Raw genomic sequence first — 25,506 nt, 5'->3', positions numbered from 1 at the left:
CATTGTTTGTAGAGAAATTAAAGGTAAGTTAGTCTAATACAGACAGGAATTGCAATATGAAGTGAGGTGACTATTGTTTTTTGGTATATTTAGAGAGAAAGTCCTGGAAGAGAATTTAATAGAAGTGAAGAAGGGAGAGTAAGGAGGTATAAGGAATGAAAAGGTACTTGTTGACATTTAGAGATATAGTTTATCTTGATTTTGAGCAAGAACAGAGCCAGATTTTAGCTAGGAAGTCATTCAGAGTGGTATTGAAAGTCAGGAGTTTTAGGACTTGGCAACGTTGGTTCAGTACAGACAGTGGCCAACAGATTTGATAGGTTTGTAGACAGACAGTTTTTGGTCACTGGATCGCAGTGACCGACTGGGAACATAGTTTGTGTAGAACATTTTTTAGTGCTGGACCTGTAAATGGATGCTGAATAAATTTATAGTTGGTAAGAAGCTGTGTACATGTTAGTTGAGGCGGCAGTTCTAACCAATTTAAACTTTTTAGTGCTATACAGTGGTGAGTTCTGAAAGAGGTATTTGCTGCAAATTTATCAACTTTGTCACAGTATTGTTCAAGTTTTAATTTTTGTGAAGACTGGAGGTTGGAAAGGATGGCAGTTGCATAAAGAAGTGTGGGGAGGAGATAAGTAGTAGCAAGTGCAGTTTTTGTTGCATTGGTGAGAAAGTGTTTGGCTCTGTAAAGCATCCCTAGTTTCCGATGAGCTTTTCTTATGCAATTTTGTATATGCAGGTCAAATATAAGCTTATCATCCATTATCACCCCTAATAATTTGCTATGAGAAGTAACCCCAGTGGTTGTATTATCAAGAGAGAGGACTTTAAATTTTGTTTTTTCATATGAGAGGGATTTGGAGGAAAAAGTAGTAGTTTGGTCTTTTTTGGGTTGAGCATGAGTTGAGAGTTATGAAGCCATGTTTCAGTGGCTGTTAAAGCTTCCTGAGTAATTTTTGGAGGTGTACCATCTTGTCAGATGTGCAAATGAGAGTGGAATCATCTGTGTATTGTATTTGGGTGGCCTGTTGTATGGATGTGTAGAGGGTGTTGGTGAAAATGTTAGAGGAGGGGACCAAGGATAGAGTCTTGCAGTACACTGGTGATGACTGGGAGGACTTGCTGTAGCATGCACTGATTATTGCTGAACTCACTGCAGGTGTTGATATGCCTTTGTACATAGTAATTTCCCTACATACTGTCCACCATCGATCACAAGCTTTATCCTTTGTGACCTGAGAATAAACCTTGATGTTTTGCTGGTGATGCACCAGTAGCTGAGAATACCTGTAAATTTGTAAGCCACTGCTTGTGTTCTTCTTTCTGACTTGACCTTCCATTAGCAGAGAACACTGTATGAACCTGGTTCACTGGTGCCAGAGTCACAGTTGGAGTATCTCTTCCAGATAGACAGCTGAAGGTAACCAGACCTTTGGCTTCTCACTTATCCCCATAGCTGGAGCTGCAGAAGTGGACATCTGCCTTTTTTGTATGCAATATTTTGTATTGATTTGTGATTGTAATTTAAGTACTGCATTTTTATATTCTTCTTGTTTGGCCATGATAACTAATTCATGTTTCATCCATTTTATTTATGAACTTGTTAATGTGTTGGTGATTTAGCATGGACTGTAAGCACATTAGGTACATGCATGATCCTGCTGTCACATTCTTTATTTTGTCTTTATAGCGAGTTTTAATATTTTTGCTTTAAACAGTGGTGGTAAGGTGCGTTACTTTGAATGATGAAACTGTGGAATCTATCTTAATAGTTTTTTTTTTGTGCATGTAATAGACCAGAATGCATTATGCATATGCAGTTATCTAAACTCTGATTTTTTTTTTCAGTTCCGTAACTCCCTCCAACTTCTGATGGAGACCCTGAATGCTACCACCCCACATTATGTACGGTGCATCAAACCGAATGACTTTAAGTATCCATTCACGTAAGTAAGATCATCTACCTTTTAAAGTACTTAGTTGATTGCTCACTGAAAACAAATTTTTGAAAGTTAATTCCATTTTAGCCACTGTTTTTCTTACAAGAGTTGTTGCTTAACTGCACATTTGTTCACATGTCTTAGATGTGCAATAATTTTAAAAGAAGGTATTTTGGCAAGTATAGGTCAGATGGTTCATGACTGTTAGCACAGAATAACAACTTCAGGTAAAACTGTCATTGGCTTCACAGTAATTTAATTTGTATTGTAATGATTTTATAATTTGGGATAAAATATGCATCATTTGTTTCACACTGATTTACAGAGTTTTGTAATGCCTTATGTAGATGGTTTTATAATTATCATTTCCTGGAGATTAAATCATGCATTTTCTGTAGCTGCATATTATATGTGGGCTCTTTGAATGCAGGTTGTAAGCATGGGGCATCTGTAACACAATAACTGCCTTGTGTTCCAGACATAAATACAGTACTTCAGTAACATGTTAATTTACATTAGTTTAGAAAGTGAGAATTCTAAGGTCTGCAATAATGCTAGTACATGGGTCTACAGAACAGTAGAATAAATCTGAATGAATGGAGGAAGTCTCCCCATGGACTTAATAAACTGATGGCTTGTGTGAACCATGCTCTCAAGATAGTCTGACATAGTACAGTCAGTGCAGTGGTAGACGAAGCACCTGCAGTGCTTGTGGCTTAGAATCAGGTACAACTTTAGTCTGTTAGCGTATTGGAAAGTAGAGAGCATACGTTCTTATATCGTATAGAGGATACAGGAAGGAATATTATGTGAAGATTTTCTACAAGAATAAATATGATGGAGTGAAAGGATCTCTTCACCATGTCATAACCTTTCTCTGTGTACATTATTTGTAGAGTAAGAAACAAGGGAAAATATACTAGAATCATGCAGGCCCCTAGTTCAATAGTCATCATTCCTTCTTGTTTCTTGGTTTAAAAGAGCACTTCTGCCAGGTTCTTAAGATGAAATCCATCAAGTGGATTTGTTTATTCATTCCAGTTAGTAAATGGGTTAATCCAACTTAAGTCAAAAAGCCTGTTTTTAATGGAGTACCATGGAGAATAGCTCCAAAATTAAACCTGCATGAAACCGTATTTTTTATATGTGGAACATATGATGTGTAGACTGTTGAACAGTAATTAAACACATTAATGACATTGGCAGATCCAGTCCAGTATTGGATGGTTCTTTGATTGTGTTAGAAATATGTGTTAGCTATAGTTCTAATATCTTTTGTGATGGTTCTAAAGTTTTGTTACTGCAACAGAGTATGAAGCATCACTATAGGGATGATTAGAGTTGACCTTAAAACCCCCATCACTGCCACCAGCTGTTGTCCCTATTGACCGTATCTGCTGGGCCTGTCTTAGTCTCTCCTGGCTTAACCTGACCTACGTCCTCGGTTGTTGAGGAGATGGATGATGCTGGTGCATTGTCAATACTGCAGCTGAGGAATGTGCACTAACCCTCACACCCACGGCAGCCTAGTGAGCTCTACTGCCATAATCTATAGAAGGTGAATATGTGTTTCCATCCATGCAGAACCTTATAGCAGTGAGCATAGTCTACCTTCATGTTGGCTGCTCACCCCCATCCTCAGCCCCTCCTGAGTCACTCCTGCTAATTCAGCATGGATCATCTGGGGTGCAGTAATAGGGGATGTTATGTGATCCTATCTCGCCTACATTCTGTACTGATGGGCTCGGAGCCGATCCCTCGGCTCCGACTCGGCACGCTATGCTATAGAGTGAAGCCTCTTATTGGCTGAGCTATTCTCTATCCCAGAATGCACCACCACTAATCCCCCAGATCTCGTTTGCCGCTTACAAGCTAGGACGTGGTCTCAAACTTGGCTGAGCTAAGTACTGTTTTTTCTAAAATTTCCTGTGTGGAAATTCCTTATTCTTACCCAAAAGCTGTTTTAACAGCTATTGTTGTTGTACGAGTGTGTTTTGGTACATTTTTTTGAGGTAATTTTTGAGGTAGATTGTGTGTTTGTTTAAGGGAAAGGTTTCCCGTTTAAGTTAGAGGGGCCTTCCCCTATTCTTCAGCTAGTTTCTCTTATTTTTTTTCAAGGAGGTCAAGTACCTGTTTATGTTAGAGGGTCTTGGCCCTCCTTTTTAGTGTTTTTTCTGTCATTGTATAGTGTCGTTAAAAAAAAAAAAAAAAAAGTTATAAGTTTAAACTTTAAGTTTAAAGTTTAATTTTCTATTGTGGTAAAGCATTTGTTCTGACAAGTTAGTGCTCCTTTCCACTGTTTTAGGTTTTTTGATAGGCACTATGTCAAAAGAACATAGACCCTCAGGGTTCAAAAAGTGCACGAGGTGCGGTTATAAGATGTCTATAACCGATGACCACTCCTCGTGCGTATATTGTTTAGGCGCCAAGCACCTACAGGAGTCATGTAGCATGTGTCACGCCTTTTCATCTAGAGTCCTCCAAGAGAGGAAGAATAAATTAATACTGAAAGGGCTGATTAAACCCTCCTTCGAGGAGGTCTTATTTTCCTCATCCTCTCCTACCAAGAAGAAAAAAGCGTCTGCTCCGACCAGCCCGTCGGAACCGACTGCTAAGAAACCTAGGCAGGCTTCTCCATCAGCTCCACGGACCTCGGAGCCGAGGGCAGAATGGTCTGCCTCGATGCCTCCAGTCTCGACTCCTCTGGTTTCGGAGCCGAGGACTGGGGCGTCGAGAGGCCGGTCACCTTCATCGGCTCCACTGATTTTGGAGCCGATGAGGGTTGCCGGCTCAGACTCTTCCCCTTCGGCGCCGAAGCCCCCCTCGGCACCGAGGGAAATTGTTTTGGAATCTCCCTCGGAACCGATATTGGTCGAGTCCATTCGGAGCCGGTCCCCCAGTCCTTTGGAGCCGATGGAGAAGTCTGTTCGGACCCGATCGGTTTCTTCTAGATCCTCCAAGATGTCTGATTCGGACATCGACAGGGTGCTCCTAAGACTTTTCCAGTCTCCTGTGTTCCAAAAGTTAGTTTCGGCCCCCGCCCATTCGGCTTCGGAGACGATGGTCCACCCTGTAGTTATGGTTCCTCCTCCAACAGCCTCGGCACCATTGGAGCCAGTGCTGGTGGAACCGATGGAGGTTTTCGGGTCGGCCCCGACCCTTACTCCAACCCCGGCTCTCGAATCGGAGTTCGGTACGCGGACCTCCTCTGTCGGCCCCAGGGGGGACGCTTCGGGACTGATGTTTTCGGTCCCAAGCCTTCCTCTCGGTGCGTCGGCTACGGGGGTACCGTCTACTGTTGTGGCCACGGGGGTTGGACCTTCCCAGGATTCTGGTGGTCCGGCCTTCAGGGCCATGAGGAGTGCGTTAGCCAAATCTTCTTTGGCTACCTCCACGGTCTCTCCAGCACCTTCCCTGCATACGGAGACTGGGTCTTTGGCAGTCCCCCTGTCCTTAGACAGCGGAGCCCCGGGGCCTGAGGTCACCCCCACTGGGCCCCCCCCCCTGGAGGTCCCTCTGAAGCTTCTTCGGAGGAACCCCCAAGGAAAAGATCGTGCAAGAGGAAGCACGTTGACTCCCCCGATGAGTTTCTCACGTCAGACACTGATCTTGATGATGCAGAAGGGTCCCCTAAGTCGTCCTCAGATGATGTCTCCTTTGCAGACATCCTGGAAGCCCTCAAACAACGAGGCGGCTGGCATTCCAAACCCCCTTCTGCTGACGAGTCGGTGTTCCTTAAGGCCTTCGGGGCTCAGCCCTCCGCCTCCGGGGTGTCTCCGCCCTTCGACGAGCTCCTAGATTTGATCTGTCGAAGGGCATGGGAACACCCAAACTCTGTGGAACCGGTGCCTGCTCGCCCAAATAAGTTCCTGTCAGCACCCCCGGAGAAGGAGTTTTTGACGAAAGGTGTGGCTGTAGATGCCTTGGTGGCGGCATCTGCTACCCAACAAGATGTAGCAGAGGCTTCGACGTCCGTCCATCCTCCTAATAAGGAGTCTAGGAGCATGGATCGGTACTGTAAGCGCACCCTCAGTTCAGCGGCTTTTACCTTAAGATCCCTGAACTATTTAACGCACTTCACCAGGTTTCAGAGGGATCTGATCAAAGAGCTTTCAGATACCCTCTTGGGTAACCTACCTGAGCAGCTGGCCCAGACGGTTGGCTCTCAGTTGGCTACGTTGTCATCCATATCAAACTCGTCCATGAGGCTCATTTCTTATGCAGCCGAGGGGGCGAGTAGAGCTGCGGGTACAGGTATTGCTCTAAGGAGGCAAGCCTGGCTCCGCCTGTGTCACTTTGCGGAAGTCTTCAAGTCTTCCTTTGCCGACGCCCCCTTTGATGGGTCCTCTTTGTTTGGACCCAAGGTAAAGGACACATTGACCCGCTGCGAGCAAGAAGGTAAGACTTTGACTGCCGTAGGGGCACGATTTTCCACTCCCTTTCGGCCTTACCCCAAGGCTAAAAGAGGAGGGAAAATGTGGTTCCGTAGATCTCAGAAGTCTTATCCCTCACAGCAGGACGATCCCCCTTCTAGAGGCAGAGGAGGGGCAAATTCTTCTGGAAGACGCCGTCCCAGAGGCGGCAGAGGCCCCCGCAACACTGGAGACCGCGAGTCCTTTCGTGGCTCTTCAGCCTTTCACAATCCCTGAGGGATTGCCCGACTGTGCAGCTCCGGAGCCAGTCGGGGGTCGTTTTTCGAGGCACCTAAAAACCTGGGAAGGTATCACTCAGGACCGATGGGTGCTTCGAATTATCGCCGGAGGTTACGCCATTCTTTTTTCTTACTCCACACCTCCGTCCAAGAAAATCCAGGACCCGCCACCCAGTCAACGGGAAATTTCAGCCTTAGAAGTCTCAAAGCTGCTGCAAAAAGGAGTCATCCAACTGGTCCCCGCAGACCAGATCGGATTAGGGACTTACTCAAGATTCTTTTTGGTGCCAAAAAAGACCGGGGACTTGAGGCCCATTTTGGATCTCAGCATTCTAAATCGTTCAGTCAAAAAGTCCAAGTTCCGAATGGTCACCCTGCAATCCATTCTCCCACTGCTGGAGAAAGGTGTTTGGATGTGCTCCATAGATCTCAAGGACGCTTATTACCATATCATGGTACATCAAGCGTCCAGGAGACATCTGCGCTTCAGCCTAGGAGACAGTCATTTTCAGTTCCGTGCGCTGCCCTTTGGTCTCACCACAGCCCCCAGGGTGTTCACCAAATGTTTGGCGGTCGTGACTGCTCACCTGAGAGGTCTAGGATTCCAGGTGTTTCCGTATCTAGACGACTGGCTCCTAACTGCCACCTCCAAGCATTTACTATTGCAGAGCCTACAAGCCACAATATCACTGGGCACTTCCCTTGGAATCACCTTCAATTGGCCAAAGTCTGTGTTGCTGCCATCTCAACGCATAAGATTCATCGGAGTAGAGATAGACTCAAACCGAATGCGGGTCTATCTTCCTACAGAAAGGATACAAACCATACATGCTCAAGTTCGAGCCTTACTTCCCAGATCCAAAGCCCCAGCCAGAATGGTCCTGCAGCTCTTGGGATCTATGTCCGCCACGGTTCTTCTAGTTCCCCTAGCAAGGTTGCACATGAGAATTCTCCAGTGGCTTCTTTCAACACAGTGGTCCTTTCAGGATCTCCCTCTCAATCACCTCATATGGATCACGGAAACCTGCAAAAGGGACCTTCGTTGGTGGCTGGTGCCCTCCAATCTGGATCAGTGACGACCCTTTGTTCCACCTCCTCCTGTGGCCACTTTGACTACGGACGCCTCCCAGATGGGGTGGGGGAGGGCATTCCCTGGGCAGGTCAGTCCAAGGCAAATGGCATTCAGAAGAGAGCCTCCTTCATATCAACATCTTAGAAATGAGGGCGGTGTTTCTGTCCCTACAAGCCCTTCACGATTACCTCCCTCAGGGCGTAATTGCCATTCACTCCGACAACATGTCAGTAGTCTGGTACCTGAACAAGCAGGGAGGGACCAGATCCTACCCCCTTTGCAGAGAGGCCATAAGAGTTTGGGAATGGGCAGTGTCGACCAAACGATTTCTAGTGGCTACTCATATCCCTGGCAAGTCCAATGTGATAGCTGACAGACTGAGCAGAACTATCCTCTCTCCACGCGAGTGGTCTCTGAACAATACGGTTGCAACTCAGATTTTCAGCAAATGGGGAATTCCTTGTTGCGACCTCTTCGCAACCCCGCTGAATGCAAAGTGCAAAAAGTTCTTCTCCCTCACTCCGGCTCCGGGGGAGAGCCCTATGGACGCACTAGCCCATCCTTGGCCCACAGGCTTGCTATACGCTTTTCCCCCAGTTCCCCTCCTTCCCACAGTGATCCAAAAGGCGTCTCACTTGGGGAGCAAAATGATCTTAGTTGCTCCTTACTGGCCTCGTCAGGTATGGTTCCCCTCTCTTCGGAAATATGCACTGGACGGTCCATGGTTCCTGGATCAGATCCCAGACCTATTAGTTCATCAGTCGGGACTACTCCACCAGTCCCTCCACACCTTGAAATTAACAGCTTGGCTCCTCCTCTTCCGACTATAGTCAGGAATCATACCTTAGACCCGGAAGTCGTACACATCTTATCTTCGGCCCACAAGTCTGCCACTAAGAAATTGTATTCTAGCAAATGGAAGAGATTTGCTATTTGGGCTCAACTCCAGGGTCTGGATCCCATCACTATTCCTGTATCGGAAGTCCTGAAATTTCTAACTTCCCTATTCAATCAAGGTTCTTCAGTCTCTACCATCAAGGTTCAATTGACAGCTATTTCCAATTTTCACGAATCTATAAACCCACCTTTAATGAGCAACAGATTGTGTAAGACCTTCATGAAAGGTGCTGCGCTTTTACGACCTCCGGTTTCTCATCCTGCTCCTCCATGGGATCTCGATGTGGTGTTACGTGCCTTAACTTCCTCCCCCTTCGAACCGGCAGCTACATGTGATTTGAAATTTCTATCGTGGAAAACTGCCTTTCTGGTCGCGATTACTTCGGCCAGAAGGGTTTCAGAGCTTCAAGCTTTGTCTGTAAAACCTCTGTACCTGGTTTTTCACAAAGATAGAGCATCTCTCAGGCCAAATCCATCCTTTGTCCCTAAGGTTTGTTCCAGTTTTTGTCTACAACAGTCATTAGAACTTCCAGTTTTCTTTCCAAAGTACTCAAACAAAGCGGAATACATATTCCACACATTAGATGTCCACAGGCAATTGCGTTTTTATTTAGATAGGACCAAACAAACAAGGAAAACAGATCAATTGTTTGTATCCTTTTCGGATAATAAATTGGGCAAAGCCGTCACAAAGGTCACTGTTGCCAAATGGATTAGGGACTGTATTAGTCAAGCTTATTCCTCTTCTAATAAAGAGCTTACGACCTCTGTCAAAGCTCACTCTACAAGAGCTATGGCTACTTCAATAGCATTCCATTCTAAGCTTGCCATTAGTGACATTTGTGCTGCGGCTACGTGGTCTTCCCCGCACACTTTCATTTCCCACTACAAATTGGATGTGGCATCTCGGGGGCGAGCTTCATTTGGTTCCACCGCGCTCAGGAGGCTTTTCCAGTCTGCGACCCAGGATTTAGGTGCTAGGACGCTGTCCCATCAGTACAGAATGTAGGCGAGATAGGATCACATAACATCTTTTAGTTATGTACTTACCATAACTTTAGATGTTTGGGATCCATCTCGCCTACATTCCCAATAACCCACCCTCCTTCCCCCTTCCTTGGAGATCAGAAGAGATCGGACGGTCCGAATCCTATTGTTTCATCTTGAAACATCTGGCAATGTTATATAAACAAGTTATGTATGTGTGCATGAATGCGGGCAAACAAGATCTGGGGGATTGGTGGTGGTGCATCCTGGGATAGAGAATAGCTCAGCCAATAAGAGGCTTTGCTCTATAGCATAGCGTGCCGAGTCGGAGCCGAGGGATCGGCTCCGAGCCCATCAGTACAGAATGTAAGCGAGATGGATCCCAAACATCTAAAGTTATGGTAAGTACATAACTAAAAGTTTTATTCCCCTGTGCCATGAGGCCAGAATTACCAACAACCAGCCTTGTTTTGAGTGATGAATCTTAATGACTATGTTTTTAATGCTGGATACATGTTTGGTTTGAGCAATATACTGTTAATCATTTTGAAGTGAGAATATGTGTTGATGGATCCCTTACTGTGGGGGAAAAGGCAGATTGTGCTCAGGCACTGGAAGATAGAGTTTTGCGGGCCAAGTGAATAATGGGCTTAAAAGGTGGTGTGTGTGTGATAGATTATATACGTATTAGCAGCTTCAAAAATAGGTGATATTCTTCATATTGATCACTACTGCTGTAGCCTAAGCTCTATGGATAAATCCTGCATAGGATATAACAGCCAGGTTCCAAGTCTTCAGGACACCTTCCATACACCCAATCTGTTATTTGGCTCTAGCTGAGCTGCTTAAAAGACAGGCTTCGGTGCCTAGCCCCTCAGAGCTATCTTGCCCCCAAAGAAGGCACTCCTCTAATGGCTTCAGAGGATCAACAGTCTGAGTGTGCTGTTTCCATTGCTAGGCAGGTAAGTTTTGTTTGGTAGGAAAAAACTTCACCATTATTTGTAATATTTTAATTTTCTTTTCTGTGTGGGAAAGTACATTTTAAGTTAATAATGTGTTTTATTTACTGTCATACAACCTGCTGAACTTTTAGTCTGGTATGCACTTTTGTGGTTGACAGTTTAAAAGTTGATTTAAACATTCTAAAAATACGATGTGAAGTTGTTCTATCTCACCGTTCATTCTTTACAGATGGGTTCGGAGCCGATCCCTTGGCTCTGAGTCGGCACCTACTACAAAGCTCAAGGATTACAAGTAGCTCGAGGCCAAGTCCCTATCCCATGATGCACCTTGACTTCCGGTCTTTGCAAAATTGTTATCGGCTCTGACCCAGGTGGCTTCGGAGCAGAAGATCCTTATGCCAGCTATGTCTCTTCCTCCTCCTCGCCATACCAGTCCTCCCAGAGGAGTCAGACTTGCTGATTGTGGAGCCTTCGGAGCAGAAGTCTGCTCCAATGTCTTCGGCTGCTTTCACTCTGACGTCCTCGGCACGTATCGAGAACACTAGGAGTCGACACTCTCTGGTCGGGTGCAGGGATGATAGTTGAACTGACTTGCCAGTTCCGACTTTGCTCTCGGGGCTTCTGCTCAGATGAGCTCAGCTCCTAACTCGGGCTTGGAGCCCACAGTCCCAGTGCTGGGGGTATCGACGGTTTCCTCGGACACATCGGTCCCTTCGCACCGGAGCAGGGATGCATTCAAAACCATGAGGCGAGTTATGTCTCCCAAGACATTCCCATCTTCAGGTCCGGCTTCTTCATCTCCTAAAGCACCTGTGTCTGCTTCTGCCTCACAGGTCCTAGCTAAGCACAGAGACCCAGAGCTTCAGGAAGCCCCATTGCATGGCCCATGCTCTTCCGGGACCTCTCCAGAAGCTCCCACTGAAGAGGTTCCCAGGAAGAGAGTGTGTAAGTTCATATCTGCCCCCTAGATAAATCATTCTTGACCAAAGGTGTGCTAGTTGATGCCATGGTGGTGGTGGCAGCCACCAAAAAGGAAATGTCTGAAACTTCCTTGTCTGTCCATCCTCCTAACAGAGAATCCAGGATCATGGATAGATATGGGAAGTGCATGTTTAGTTCAGCGACTTTTCCACTTCGTTCACTTAACTATTTAACCCGTTTTACGAGACTACAAAGAGATCTCCTTAAAGAGCTGGAAGATGCTCTTCAGGGTACAGTAGCTGCAGGAGCTACAGACAAAGTTGCCTCCCAGCTTGCTACCCTCAATTCCTTAGTGAACTCGTCCATGCCCCTCATTTCATATGCAGCTGATGTAACGAGTAGGGCAGCGGGTACAGGAGTTGCTCTTAGGAGACACTCCTGGATGCACTTGTGTTTCTTCGCAGAGCCGTTCAAGTCATCCTTCGTGAATACCCCCTTTGATGGCTTATCCCTTTTCGGGCCCAAAGTTAAGGAAACTTTAACCAGGTGTGAGCAGGATGGTAAGACTGTGTCTGTCATTTAAGTCCGTTTTTCCACCCCTACCAGACCCTACCCCAAGGATCAAAGGGGAGGGAAAATGTGGTTCCGAAAAGCCCAAGGAGCCTTTCAGGACACACGTGGTGAAGCCCCCTTCAGGGGCAGAGGAGGAGCCAACAATGGAAGATGCCGCCCTCGTGGCAGAGAGGGGGGGTTCCGCAAAACCAGGGCGACAGAGATCACTTCTTTGTGAAGCCCTACCAGCGCTCCTGAGAGGAGACCTGACTGTCCTGCTCTGGAGGCAGTCAGGGGGTCGCTTATCTTTGTGCCCAGACACCTGGCTCAAAATAACAAACGACAACTGGGTACAAAGTATCACTTCCAGAGGATACTTCATCTCATTCGCCACACCCCCTCCACCGGCAAGGAAAATCCCGGACATTCCACCCAGTTACAGGAAACCAGCAACAGTAGAGGACCAGATGTTGCTAAGAAAAAGAGTCATCCAACCAGTCCTAGCAAACCAGACAGGATCTGGAACTTACTCAAGATTCTTTTTGGTTCCAAAAAAGACAGGGGACTGGAGACCTATATTGGACCTCAGCAGACTAAACAAATTTGTAAAGAAAGAGAAGTTTCGGATGGTCACGTTTCAGTCAATATTCCCATCTTAGGGAACGACAATTGAATGTGCTTGATAGAGCTCCAGGATGCGTACTACCACATAAAAATGGCCAGGCCATCCAGGGATCATCTGCACTTCCAGCTGGGAGCCAGTCATTACCAGTTTCGAGCCCTGCCCTTTTGTCTCACTACAGCCCCCAGAGTGTTCACCAAATGCATGGCAGTGGTCATGGCTCACCTGAGACGTTTAGGATTCCAGGTGTTTCCATACCTAGATGATTGGCTCCTACCGCCACCACCAGGCACCAATTCATTCATGCCAGGGAGTTCACTCTGCAGTCAGCTGGGCATTACAATAAACTCGGAAAAATCTGCCTTGTCGCCATCGCAGCATATCCTCTTTATCGGAGCAGAACTGGACACCACCACCACCATGCTAACACTTCTAGTAGAAAGAGTCTTACTTCTCCGTCAGCATGTCCGCATTCTAATATCCAAAAACAAAGCACCAGCATCAGAAGTTCTGAAATTGTTAGGAATGATGGCAGCAGCAATTATGGCCATACCACTGGGTCGTATGCACATGCGGATACTGCAGTTGGCTGTTCTTCACTCAGTGGTCTTACCAAGACCTCCCCATGTCTCACATGGTAATGATCACAAATTCCTGCAAAAAGGATCTTCAGTGGTGGTTGACCTCACTTCATGTTACGATAGGACACCCATTTGTGCTACCCCCTCCAGCAGCCACAGTGACCACGGGCGCTTCCCTGATAGGGTGGGGGGGGGGGCTTTTCAGGGAAAGACCGCCCAAGGCACATGGACCAATCAAGAGACACATCTGCATATCAATGTCCTAGAGAGGAGAGCAGTACTTTTTGCATTGCAGTACTTCCAGGACTCTCTTCCTCCGGGTACGATTGCGTTTCAGATGGACAACATGTCAGTGGTCTGGTATTTGAACAAACAAGGAGGAACCAGATCATACCTCCTTTGTCGCGAGGCCCTCAGAGTTTGGCATTGGGCTATTTCCACCCAGCGCTTTCTGTTAGCAATGCACATCCCAGGGAAATCCAACGTGATAGCAGGCAGACTGAGCCGAGCAATTTTGTTGCCCCACGAGTGGTCCATCAAGATGGAAATAGCGGACAGGATATTCTGCAGGTGGTGCCAGCCTTGCTGTAACCTTTTTGCCAGTCACATAAATACAAAATGCAGAAGCTACTTTGCCCTGATTCCTCCTCCGGGAGAAGCCCCAAGGGACACACTCATTTATGATTGGCCCCCGGGTCTCCTTTATGCATTCCCACCAATACCATTGATACCAAAGGTATTACAGAAAGCAAAATTCGTGGGAAGGACCATTATTCTAATAGCTCCTCATTGGCCTCGTCAAATTTGGTTCCCGTTCCTTCGACTTCATCTTTTGGAGGTTCCCTGGATTCTGGACCCAGTTCCGGACCTTCTGACGCACTCGTCGGGGGAACTTCATCCCTCTCTGCAGTCCCTGAAGCTGACAGCTTGGCTGCTCCAATTCCCATCATAGCCAGGTTCCATAACCTTTCCAGTGAGATGAAGCAAATTCCCCTATCCTCTCATAAATCCTCTACGAGGAAGCTGTACCTCAGCAAATGGAAAAAATTATCTATATGGGCCTCTAAAAACAATATTGATCCTAACCAAGCCCCTATGGCCTCTATTCTAGAATTCTTAACCGTGAGATTCAATAAAGGAGCTGCAGCAGCAACAGTCCATGTTCAACTTGCTGCCATTTCTAACTTTCATCTGGGATTTGAAGGATTGAATATTATGTGTCACAAATTATCCAAAGCCTTTCTCAAAGGGACCTTTCATATTAGACCACCTGTGAAATCTCCCTATTCTCCACGGAATCTAAATGTTATGCTTTCCCGCATAATTCTTCCGCCATTTGAACCAGCTTCCTCATGTGATGTCATGGAAAACCATCTTTTTAGTGGCTTTTACTTCTGCCCGCAGAGTGTTAGAGCTTCAAGACTTGTCCATCAAGCCTCCTTATTTGATTTTCCATGCTGACAGTCTCTCACTTCAAACAAATCCCTCTTTCTTGCCAGAGTTTGCACTGAAACTAATCTCAACCAAATTATTGATTTGCCAGTTTTCTTCCCCAACCATTCCAACAACCTAGAGTACATGCTGCACAAACTTGATGTTCACAGACTGCTCAGATTTTATTTGGATAGAACAAAAGATTTCAGGACACCAGACCAGCTTTTTGCTTCATTTTCAGATTGCAGGAAGGGTATGCCGGTGGCTAAAACAACTGTCTAAATGGTTATCTAATTGTATCACCTTTACTTATTCAGGTGCCAGTATGCCCTTACAGCATAAAATTAAAGCTCACTCAACCAGAGCAGTTTCTACGTCATCTGCTTTTTCTGCCAGGCTTCCTATTGATAACATTTGTGCAGAAGCCACTTGGTCAAAACCTCATACCTTTATCACTCATTACAAACTTGACAGGGCCTCTAGGGACAGGGCCTCCTTTGGATCCGAACCCATCAGTAAAGAATGAAGGTGAGATGAACATCTCACATGGAACATTATGGTAAGTACATAACTTCTTTTTTTTCTGTGGAAAAATTGTTTAAATTACTTTTTTGGGGCAGGTAAAGTGTACTAGGCTGCTTTTTACTGTGTTTTTATTTTGGAAAATGACTTTATACTACTATTGAATTTTTACCAGCTTGTGCTGCTTAGTTTCCCTGGGAAAGAAGCACCAATTTTGGCTTGACCTTGGAACAAAGCACCAGTTTCATGATTAGTCCTTCTTCCAGTCACAAAAGGAAAGAGTTTAACTAAACAGCGTTTTCCACCACAGTGGCTAACCATTTACCTCAGCCACAGGAGGCTGACTCTATGTCCAAAGCTGGTTCCTCAAATCACTCATCTTTTTCCCTACACTCCCGCTGGTGTTACCCACAGCTACTGTGGACACAGGTTTAGCCACATACCCTCTAGCTTTTGGGGTACCTCTCAGTGGGTAAGGAAAGAGCCATTTTTGTCAGTAGTGGTGAAGCATGGAAGGGTGTACTTGCTTAACGAGAATGTTATGCCCATCCCTGGGGAAGCTGCTTCCATTAAAAATCCTGTTTGCCCTAACTTTTCTATCAAAAAGAAACAGAAAACTAAACATTTAGCTTCTCCCACTCCAGTTTCACTGGACAGGAATAGTTTAGGTCTGACTTAGAGTCTTGTACAGGCTAATATAGCAATAACCCACGCCTGGGTGTGGGTAATGCTAAATTTACCCACGGTTGGCGTGGTTTGACCAAACAAAGCCAACCGTGGGTAAATTTAGCATTACCCACACCCAGAAGTGGGTTATTGCTATTATACCATGACATTATTTAAGAAAAGAAACTATTACTTTTCTTAAATAATGGCATAGTATAATGCCTGTTTACTGCCCTTCCGCAGATGTCTGGCATCCGCGGCAGTTCTGATGTACTGCGCCTGTGCAGTACATCAGAGCTGTGGCAAAGCGGAGAAAGCAAGATCTCCGTTGCTTTTAGTTCGCTATGTTAAATGAGTTTAATATAGCGAGACAGTTTTAAAATAAGCAACGGACTTGCTTATTTTAAAACTGTCTCGCTATGTTAAACTCATTTAACATAGCGAACACTAAAAAAGCAACGGAGATCTTGCTTTCTCCATTTTTTAAAACACTGTCTGCTATGTTAAATGGGTTTAACATGAGACAGCTTTAAAATAAGCAACGGAGTTCTCCGTTGCTTATTTTAAAGCTGTCCCGCTATGTTAAACCCATTTAACATAGCAAGACAGTGTTTTAAAACGAGTTATACTAATGGAAAAAGTCCGCGACGGACCTTTTTCCATTAGTATAACTCGATTTACAACGGGCACGCTGGCCAATCAGCATGCACATTTTGGGGGGGGTCATGGTATAATAACCCTTCTTTTCAGGTGTTTTTTTTTATAAGAAAAATAGGGATTCCTCTTTTCCTGAAGAGATTCAAGAAATTGAATCTGGAGAAGAATGTGATGGGACAGAGGTTTTTCTCCACAGAATTCTGCTCCTGACTCAGGCAGAAGCATATTATCTGTATCTCCCTGTCAAGGATTATTTTTCTCTGAGATTCTTTCCAGAGTGGGGCAGTGTTTTCAGTGGAAGAAAACTGAGGTTTCTCAGTTTGACAGAAAAATACTAGGAAATGATATAACTGGAATTTCCAGAACCTTCTTACATCCTCCTAGTGCTGCTAACATTGGAGGATGTTTGTCACAGCCTGTGATTTCCCTGATAGCCAGCCTGCTGCACCTAAGAAAGCAGATAGAATGTGCGTAGTTCCATAGTCTTTCAAATTTCTACACTTATCCCAGGTCTGACCCAGCAGGTACAGCTTGTCATTCCAACTGCTGACAAACATTTTAATTCAAATCCTTCCCCTTCTGACAGAGATGGTAAAACAGTTAATCTGAAGTTGTTGTCTTCATTTGATCTTCAACCTGTGGGTTCCTAGATCTGGCACAGATCTGGCTCTGCCACATATCCAGCATCTGATCCAAGCTCAAAGCTCTTCCCCTACCTATAATGCCCCTGTCTCCTTCCTCCCTTCAGATCTCATTTGCCGATCTCATGTCCACATCACGATCCATGCTCTCTGCTGAACTTATTGGGTAAGTGACCTTTTTTCTAATATTCTTTCCCCTTTTTACTGTTTTTCTACATCCCCTCGCACTCTCTGCGTTGGTTATATTATAAAAAAAAAAAAAAAAAAAACTCTTTATCTCTACTGTCTGCTCATGTGTGTGCCTCTGTGTGAGTGAGTGTGTTAGGCCGTGTGGTTGGGAGTATGTCTGAAACCCCCAAACCAGGTTTCTGAAAATGCACAGTGTGGCCATAAGCTCTCTCCAGCTGATGGCCGCACTCTGTGCATTGAATGTCTTAGGGCAGCCCATTTGGATATACCCCCTGTTCCATTTGTGCTGGGTTTAATCCCCAGGCACTGATAGGAGAAATAAGGTTGTTTTCTCCCTTCTACCACCGGGGCACAGGCCTCTTCTGCCCCAGCTTCTACTTCGGTCTCCCCCCCACCCTCTGGGACACAACCTCCCACTACAAGGTCTGGGGAAAGAGACAAAACAGCCAAGTCTAAGGACAGGGCCAAGAAGCGATCCCCAGATTGCTCAGCTTCAGCGTGCCCTCCGGCCAGGATTAGGTTGGCTCTGAGGACGGAGTCTCCCCGGCTCCATTTCCCTCAGTTCTCCCCATAGTCAGAGGAGTTTCAAATCCAGTCGCCGGCTCAGGCTTCCTCCTCACCGTCCATTTAGGTCAGTGTCAGTGACCGCCTCTTTTCACTCCACTCATAGCCTTTCTGAAGCAGAGTTGGATAGGATGATATGCAAGTTTATCCAAACCCAGATATAGTTTGGAGTCCTGCCTGCCCCCTCTCCCTCCAAAGCGTGGGGCATGCAGTCCTCATTCATACCTATTACTTCTTATCCAATCTCTGGTTTTGGAACCCCTTGATCCGAGGACACTCTTGAGTCGAGGGTTTGGTTCTCATTGTACCTTGTACCTCGACGCCAGCCATGGCCTTGCGCAAGTTGGATCCAACTAGCTTGGATCTGTCTGGCTCTCCGAGCCATAGCCTTGACACTGGATCTGAGGGGAGGATGTCTGCTCCGAGCCTCTCTGAGCAAAGCCTGCCCCTTGGTATCTTAGCGCCTGGAGGTTCGGTTACGGCTCTGACCCTTGTTTTCTCAGGAGGTCCGTTCACCTTTGGCCTTTGACGTGGTAGAGATTGTCCTATCGATCCCATCGAGACCCTTGATGATCTCGTCTTTGGAGTCTGTCCTGGCTCCATCTGTTTCTGGTGCAGACCCAGCCATTCTACCATCTCAGGGACAGCATGCTGCCTCTTTGCCCCAGGGTGCTCCCTCTTGGGAGCAGTGAGATGTTGGCGAGTCCTCCCCAGAGACCCCCACTGAGGAAGTTCCTTTCAAGTGTACTTGCAAAAGGAGGCACTTGGACCCCCCACTGGAGTCCCTCATGGAAGATGCTGATTTGGAGGAAGGGGAAGGTTCCCCCCAGTAACCCCCTAAGGATGTCTCCTTTGGAGACATCATGGGAATCTGACACCAACATGGGGGGTGGTCTGCCCAAAAACCTAACTGGGACGAATCTGTGTTCCTGGAGGCATTTGACGCAGAACCCTGTACTTCCTGGGTGTCCCCTTCTGCAGATCATTTGGTGGATCTTATTACATCTCAGGAGTGGAAGGAACTGGACATGGTGGAGCCCATCCCCAAATGCCTTGATAAGGTTTTGAGTCACCCCTTCGGACTGGGCCATTGGACTAAGGGATCCCCTGTTGATGCCATGGTGGTGGCAGCCACCACTAAGAAGCAGCTCACTCAGGAGAGTTCCACAGTCCACCTTCCTGACCGAGAGTCCAGGATAATGGACCATTTTGGGAAGTGGGTGTATGCTTCAGCAACTTTTTCTGTGTATGCGCTGAATTATATGGCACACGTGATTAGACTGCAGTGAGACCTGGTCAAGGAGGTCGCTGAGTCTACCCCTGGGTCCATGTCGGCAGAGGACAAGAAAGTGTTCTCCTCTCAGATGGCCATCCTGACATCTATCGCTATTACCTCTATGCACCTCCTCTCCCATACAACCGAAGGTGCTGCTAGAGTGTCCAGTACAGGCATTGCCATCAGGTGCCACTCCTGGCTCCAGCTCTGTGCCCTTTTGGAGACCCTTAAGGCGCCTTTTATGAATGCCCCGTATGATGGTTCCTCCCTTTTTGGGAAGTCAGTACATGACACTTTAGTTCAGAGTGAGAAGGATGGGAAGACTGTCAGCCATTGCGATCTGCTTTTCGGCCCCTCAACGAACCTTCTCGAGGAATCAGCGAGGGGGCAAAAAGATGTGGTTCCAAAAATCTCAGAGCTGTTCCCAGGAAACTCAGGACTCTCCTTCCCCAGGGGCAGAGGAGGATTTGATAGATGCCGGCCTAGAGGCAGAGGGGGTCCAAGAAATCAAGGGTCACATGAACCTTTCTTGGAGAGATCCACACAGCAACCCTGAAGGGTTGTCTGGCAGCTTATCTCTGGAGGCAGTTGGGGGTCGACTGTCACTTTACCTAACAGCTTGGGAATCCATCACAGAAGATCGTTTGGTATTGCAAATTATATCCAGAGGCTATTCATTCCCCTTTCTTACATCACCTCTTCCACCCAGACACCTTCCGGATGTTCCACCCGTGCAAAGGGAGAATGCAGCACTAGAAATTGCAAAGCTGCTAGAAAAGCGAGTCAACAAACCTGTCCCCCCATACCACTCTAGGTTAGGCATTTATTCCAGGTTCTTTTTGGTGCCAAAGAAGATGGGGGACTTGAGATCCATTCTGGATCTCTCCACCTTGAATCTGTCTGTGGCCAAGATGAAATTCCGGATGGTCACCCTCCTACCTATCCTGTCCTTCCTGCAGGAGAACGATTGAATGTGCTCGATCAACCTTCAGGATGTGTACTACCATATCAAAATGGACCGGCGCTCTCGGAGGTTCCTCCGCTTCCAGCTGTGGGCCAGTCATTATCAGTTCAGAGCACTACCCTTTGGTCTCACCACAGCCCCCAGGGTGTTCACCAAACTGATGGCAGTGGTAGCAGCTCACCTGAGACACCAGGGCATACAGGTCTTTCCCTACCTGTATGATTGGCTCCTCATTGCCCCTTCCAAGCATCAGCTTAGTCAAGCGAGGGATTCCTTTCTTCTCTTAGCCCAGCTGTTCGGCATTACCATCAATCTCAACAAGTTGTTACTGGCCCCAGTTCAAGTGTTAGATTTCATTGGGGCTTGATTGGCACAATTCAAACCAAAGTCTTCCTTACGTTGGACAGGATTCAGTCTGTGAAACTACAGGTCCTTTGCATTCTTCAGGTTCAATCACCGACAGTGGAGATGGTACTAAGGGGGTTGGGGTCCATGGTGGGCCACGATCAGTATCTTTGGCACGTTTTCGTATGCGGGTTCTTTAATGGACCCTCACAGTCTCCAGTGCTCTATGGTAGATCACCCTTTGTCTCATCCTGTTCGAGTCTCTCAGGTGTGCAGGGATTTTCTTCTCTTTCACCTGCCTTTCCCCTCAGCCACGGTGACTATGGACACCTCCCTACTAGGGTAGGGGGGGTACTGGTTGGGAAGGACATTCCAAGGCATGTGGTCCCCCTACGAGACCAGATTGCATATCAGCATCCTGGAGATGAGGGCAGTGCTTCTAGGGCTGCAGGCTCTCCATGTTCATCTTCCTCCAGGGATGATTGCTATCCAGACCGACAATATGTCTGTGGTTTGGTACATCAACAAACGGTGGGGAATCAGGTCTTACCCTCTATGTTGCGAAGCCGTGAGAGTGTGGGAGTGGGCAATCTCCACCGACCGGTTTCTGGTTGCGACACACATTCCGGGGAGGTCCAACATTCTAGCAGTCAGGCTTAGCAGGTCTATTCTGATGCCTTACAAGTGGTCTCTGAATCCTTCAGTAGTGAAAGATCTTTCTCAAGTAGGGTCAGCCTTGCTGTGATCTCTTCGCCTCTCCTTCCAATGGTAAATGCAGTGAGTTCTTCACTCTGAACCCTCCACCAGGGGAAGCCTCCAGAGATGCTCTTGATTCATGCTTGGCCCCCCGGTCTTTTGTATGCTTATCCTCCTCCTCCATTGATTCCAAAATTCCTTCAGAATGCTCACAGGGTGGGGAGCTTAGTTATCCTCATTTCCCCATTCTGGCCTCGTCTGGTGTGGTTCCCCTCTCTGTGGTTTCATCTGGTGGCTCCACCATGGACATTGGATCCAGTTCCGGATCTTATTTCTCATCGGTCAGGGATTTCCCATCCAGATCTGAGCAGTCTGAAGCTCACTGCTTGGCTGATCCAGTTCCTAGCCAGGACTCCCAGTTTATCTTCATCTGTCAAAAAGATCCTGGTGGCGGCTCATAAGTCTTCCACCAGAAAGGTGTACTCCAGCAAATGGAAACATTTTTCTGTCTGGGCCTCGCAGTGTTCCCTAGATCCCTTCACTGCATTGTTTTTTGCAGTTTCGGAATTTTTGGCAGCTATTGTTCAGCAAGGTGCCAGTTCTTCTACAGTCAAGGTCCAACTTGCAGTGATTTCTAATTTTCATGTAAATGATGATATGGCTTACTTAGCATCCTGTAAGCTTTGCAAAGCCTTCCTAAAAGACACCTTTCTTCTTTGGCCCCCAGTGAAGAACCCAATGCCACCGTGGGATCTTACGTTAGTTCTGCAAGCTCTAGTTTCGTCCCCCCTTTGAGCCTGCAGCCTCTGTGGACCTGCAATTTCTGTCCTGGAAGATAGCCTTCTTAATTGCTATTACTTCTGCCAGTAGGGTTTTGGAGCTGCAAGCGTTGTTGGTCAAACCCCCTTATATGATTTTTCATGGCCTTTTGGTCCAGAGTTTCATTAGATGACATCTGCTCTGTGGCCCTTGGGCTTCATCTCATACCTTCCATTTCGCATAGGGAATCCTTTGGCTCTGCTGTGCTGTTCAGTATCCTTCCATGAGGGCCTCTCAGGTGTTCATTAGCTAGGGACTCTATCCCACAGGTGGAAAATCAAATGAAGACAACGACTTCAGATAAAGAAGTTATGTATTCACCATAACATTCCATCTGAGTTGTTCATTTGTCTTCAACCGTCCCTCCCTCCTTCCCCCAGCCTTGCATAGTCTGTGTGATAGTCTGACAAGTAGAGGATGTGATCACCTCCAGGGTGCGTCTTACTCTCTCTCCCTTTTTGCTTATACAGATGTTTAGTATAGGATGATGTATTGGGTCAGGTGTGAAAGCTAAGTTGAGCAGCAACCACAAAATACGTGAAACCAATACTTCACAAGTTGAGCAGCAAACTGTATTTGAAGGGCGGAAGGAGACAGGGGCATTATGGATAGGGGAGGAGCTCTGAGCTCAGATCATATGCTGGGTATGAGGCCAAGTCAGATCCGTGCCGGATCTGGGAACCCACAGGTTGAAGACAAATGAAGAACAACTCAGAACGTTATGGTGAGTACATAACTTCTTTATATGTTTGGAGAGGAAAAGTGTATACTTCTGCAATTTCATTTTTTAGAATTTGGAATTGTCAAGCCCATATGTTAAAGTTTATTTTGACAAATTATGAAATTGTAAGGGATGGTTTATTTATGTACTGTCTTTTGTTTACTGGGAAAGTGACTGGGTACAAGTCCCATTTTCAGCAGAGATCTAAGGGGAAAAGCTCCAAATAAAATACGTATTTACAATGAACAACTATCAAAATTAAACATTACTTTGCAGCTAGTATTAAGACAAGTAGTAAAAATATTTATGGTATACTTTAGGAGTTATATTATTTTACATAATCAAAGACATATAAAAGTAATAGCTGGAGATACAAAAGCAATGATAATGCATATAGGGTAAGTATTTGTGTATTGACATTAATGAGGTAGGATGTCACTAGAGCAGGTGCAGAAAATATAGGAGGAGGAAATGTATAAGCAGAAATCAAGTAAAACATAAGTAGAAAAAGTTCTGAGAGTGGAATGGTTGAGATAATAGTAGGTAGGTAAGATGAATAGGTGGTTAAGGAGGGGGTATTGGTAGGAGAGGATTAAGGATATAAGTTAGTTGGAGGAGCACTATTGGGAATAAAAGAGAGCAAGCCCGGGATAAGAAAGGTGAAAGTGTCAGGGTGGATTGATAAAGTGATTGGCAGTAGAAAAGAAACAGAATGATGGGTTTAATCAGGATGGGAGCATGAGCAAAGCCATGAAGAAGTTAGATGATGTTTTAGGTTGTGTTTGAAATGTATGGTAATGTTGTCTTGTTTTAGGATGGGTGAGATTGAGTGCTTAGCAACATAGGGTGAGTAAAGTGAGTTGCCTGCACTGTTATGATACTTGGTCCTGGTCAGGAGATATTTGTTCCATGAGCAGAAATTCCTAGGAGGGATGTCATGTTTAAGGAAGTTTTGTAGTGATGGGCAGGTGTTAGGTTTGTGTATTATTTTTTGGACACTAAGCAGATGAGATTAGGTAATGTAATTAGTTAGAGTCAGTGTAGGAGCTTCACTGCTAGGCAGTGCTGTGACCAGTTTTGTAAGTTGGATGCAGACTTATTGTAGCAAATGTCTCGTTTATTTTTTAAGGTGGGAGTATAGGTTAGTCAGGATGGATGCTGCATAGGGAAGTGAAGGGAGAAGATAAGATGTGGCTAAAAAATTCTTAGTGTAGTCAGTGAGAAAGCTTTTGTTTCTGTAGAGGAAGCCCAGTCTTTGTTGAGTTGAGTTTTTTGATGTGGTGTTCATATTTTAAGGTATCATTTAAGACACCAAGAAGCTTTGTGTTAAAATCTGTTTCAGTTGAGATATTATTTGCTGATTTGATGTTGGATTGTCTCAGTGCTGACAAAGATTTTGGTACAAACACTTTTTTTTGTTGCATTTGAGAGTAGTCTGCAGTCATCTTGCCAGGCCTTAACCGAGGAAAAGGAGTCCTGGGTCATCTTGTGGAGTAGTGGTAGACTTAGTGCAGAACATATGAACATGGCATCATCTATGTATTGTACTATGGTGGGTTCATTGGTAGCTATATAAAGATTATTGGTTTGCCTTTGAATGGACACTAACACCAGAACTCACAGTGGGCGAAGTCAGACTAAAAAAACCTCACCACAGCAAACTATACCCTCCTAGGAGAAGGTATAAATGCATTCCAAGCCACACCTCAACTGGAAGTGGTAACTACACCAAAGCTTACACAAAAGCTCTGTACAGTCACTCGTGTATAAACTCAGATGTTACAAAGAGAATCAAAGCTAGAGCCCTAAGTAAAAAGCCACCCTGGTGGACATCCAGCATCAATAAACTTTACAACAAATGCAAAAAGTTGCTAAGAAAATTGAGGTGAGGCCCCAGCAGTGGAAAAGCACCATTCTCAGCCTCAACAGGCAAATAAGACAACATGTCAAATCCTCTAAGGGTAAGGGTAACTTTGAGAAAAACTTAGCTATCACAACCAAGGATAACCATAAAGCCTTTTACAGCTATGTATGGAGCCTAAAAGGTAGAACCCAAGCATGCGCCTAACTAATGACCAACTATATCACACACACTGATCCTGCAGAGATAGCAAACCTGCTGGTGGACAGATATGATGAAAATTTCACTCCCTTATCCCCTACAAACTTATCACAAACATGTCCCAATCCCCCCACACATATCCAAAGAGCAGGTTATTAAATCCTTGTCCAAGAGAAAAAAATGCAGCCTCTATGGGACCCGACGGCACCCCAGGCTGTGTTCTAAACAAACTAAAACATGAACTAGCATCACCATTAAGTACCCTATTCAATTACAGCCTAACCACAGGCTAAGTTCCTGTGAAATGGAGAACAGCAACAGTTATTCCCCTGCACAAAGATGGCTTAGCAACAGACCCAAAGAATTATAGACCCATAAGTCTGACCAGACTCATCGGTAAGGCCATGGAACATAACATCATGGACCTCATAAATAAAGACATAGGCAACCTCCAAACCCTGGATCCAATCCAGTATGGCTTTGTCAGAGGCCGACCCTACTAGTTAAATCTGGTGGATTTCTTCGAAAATGTGACCAGGGCCACTGACAAGGGCAAATCTGTGCACACAGCTTACCTCGACTTGGCCAAGGCCTTTGACACAATCCCACACTCAGGTATTACCAGTAAACTTAGCAAATTGAATGTAAACCCCTTTGTTGTAAGATGGGTTGCCAACTGGCTCACAAACCAGTCACACACTGTCAAAGTGGGTGACTCCACATCAACCAGCAGACCTGTCAACAGTGGGGTGCTTGGCCCCC

General features: G+C 45.9%; 1 protein-coding gene across 14 annotated transcripts in view; it reads left to right on the top strand.

The window, feature by feature from the left end:
- The window catches only part of MYO5A (myosin VA), a 4,204,798-nt gene that overhangs the window by 2,767,217 nt on the left and 1,412,075 nt on the right, over nt 1-25,506 (top strand). For all 14 annotated transcript variants that reach the window (XM_044078829.1, XM_044078834.1, XM_044078828.1 and 11 more), the window contains one exon: nt 1,852-1,949. In XM_044078829.1, coding sequence (XP_043934764.1) covers nt 1,852-1,949 — 98 coding nt within the window. The remainder of the gene's footprint in view (nt 1-1,851; nt 1,950-25,506) is intronic.

This window comes from Protopterus annectens, chromosome 7.part1 (assembly GCF_019279795.1).
Source record: "Protopterus annectens isolate FY-2018-M chromosome 7.part1, PAN1.0, whole genome shotgun sequence".
Taxonomy (NCBI): Eukaryota; Metazoa; Chordata; order Ceratodontiformes; family Protopteridae; genus Protopterus; species Protopterus annectens.
Note: the sequence above shows the minus strand (reverse complement) of the source record. Positions and strands in the feature narration are given on the sequence as shown.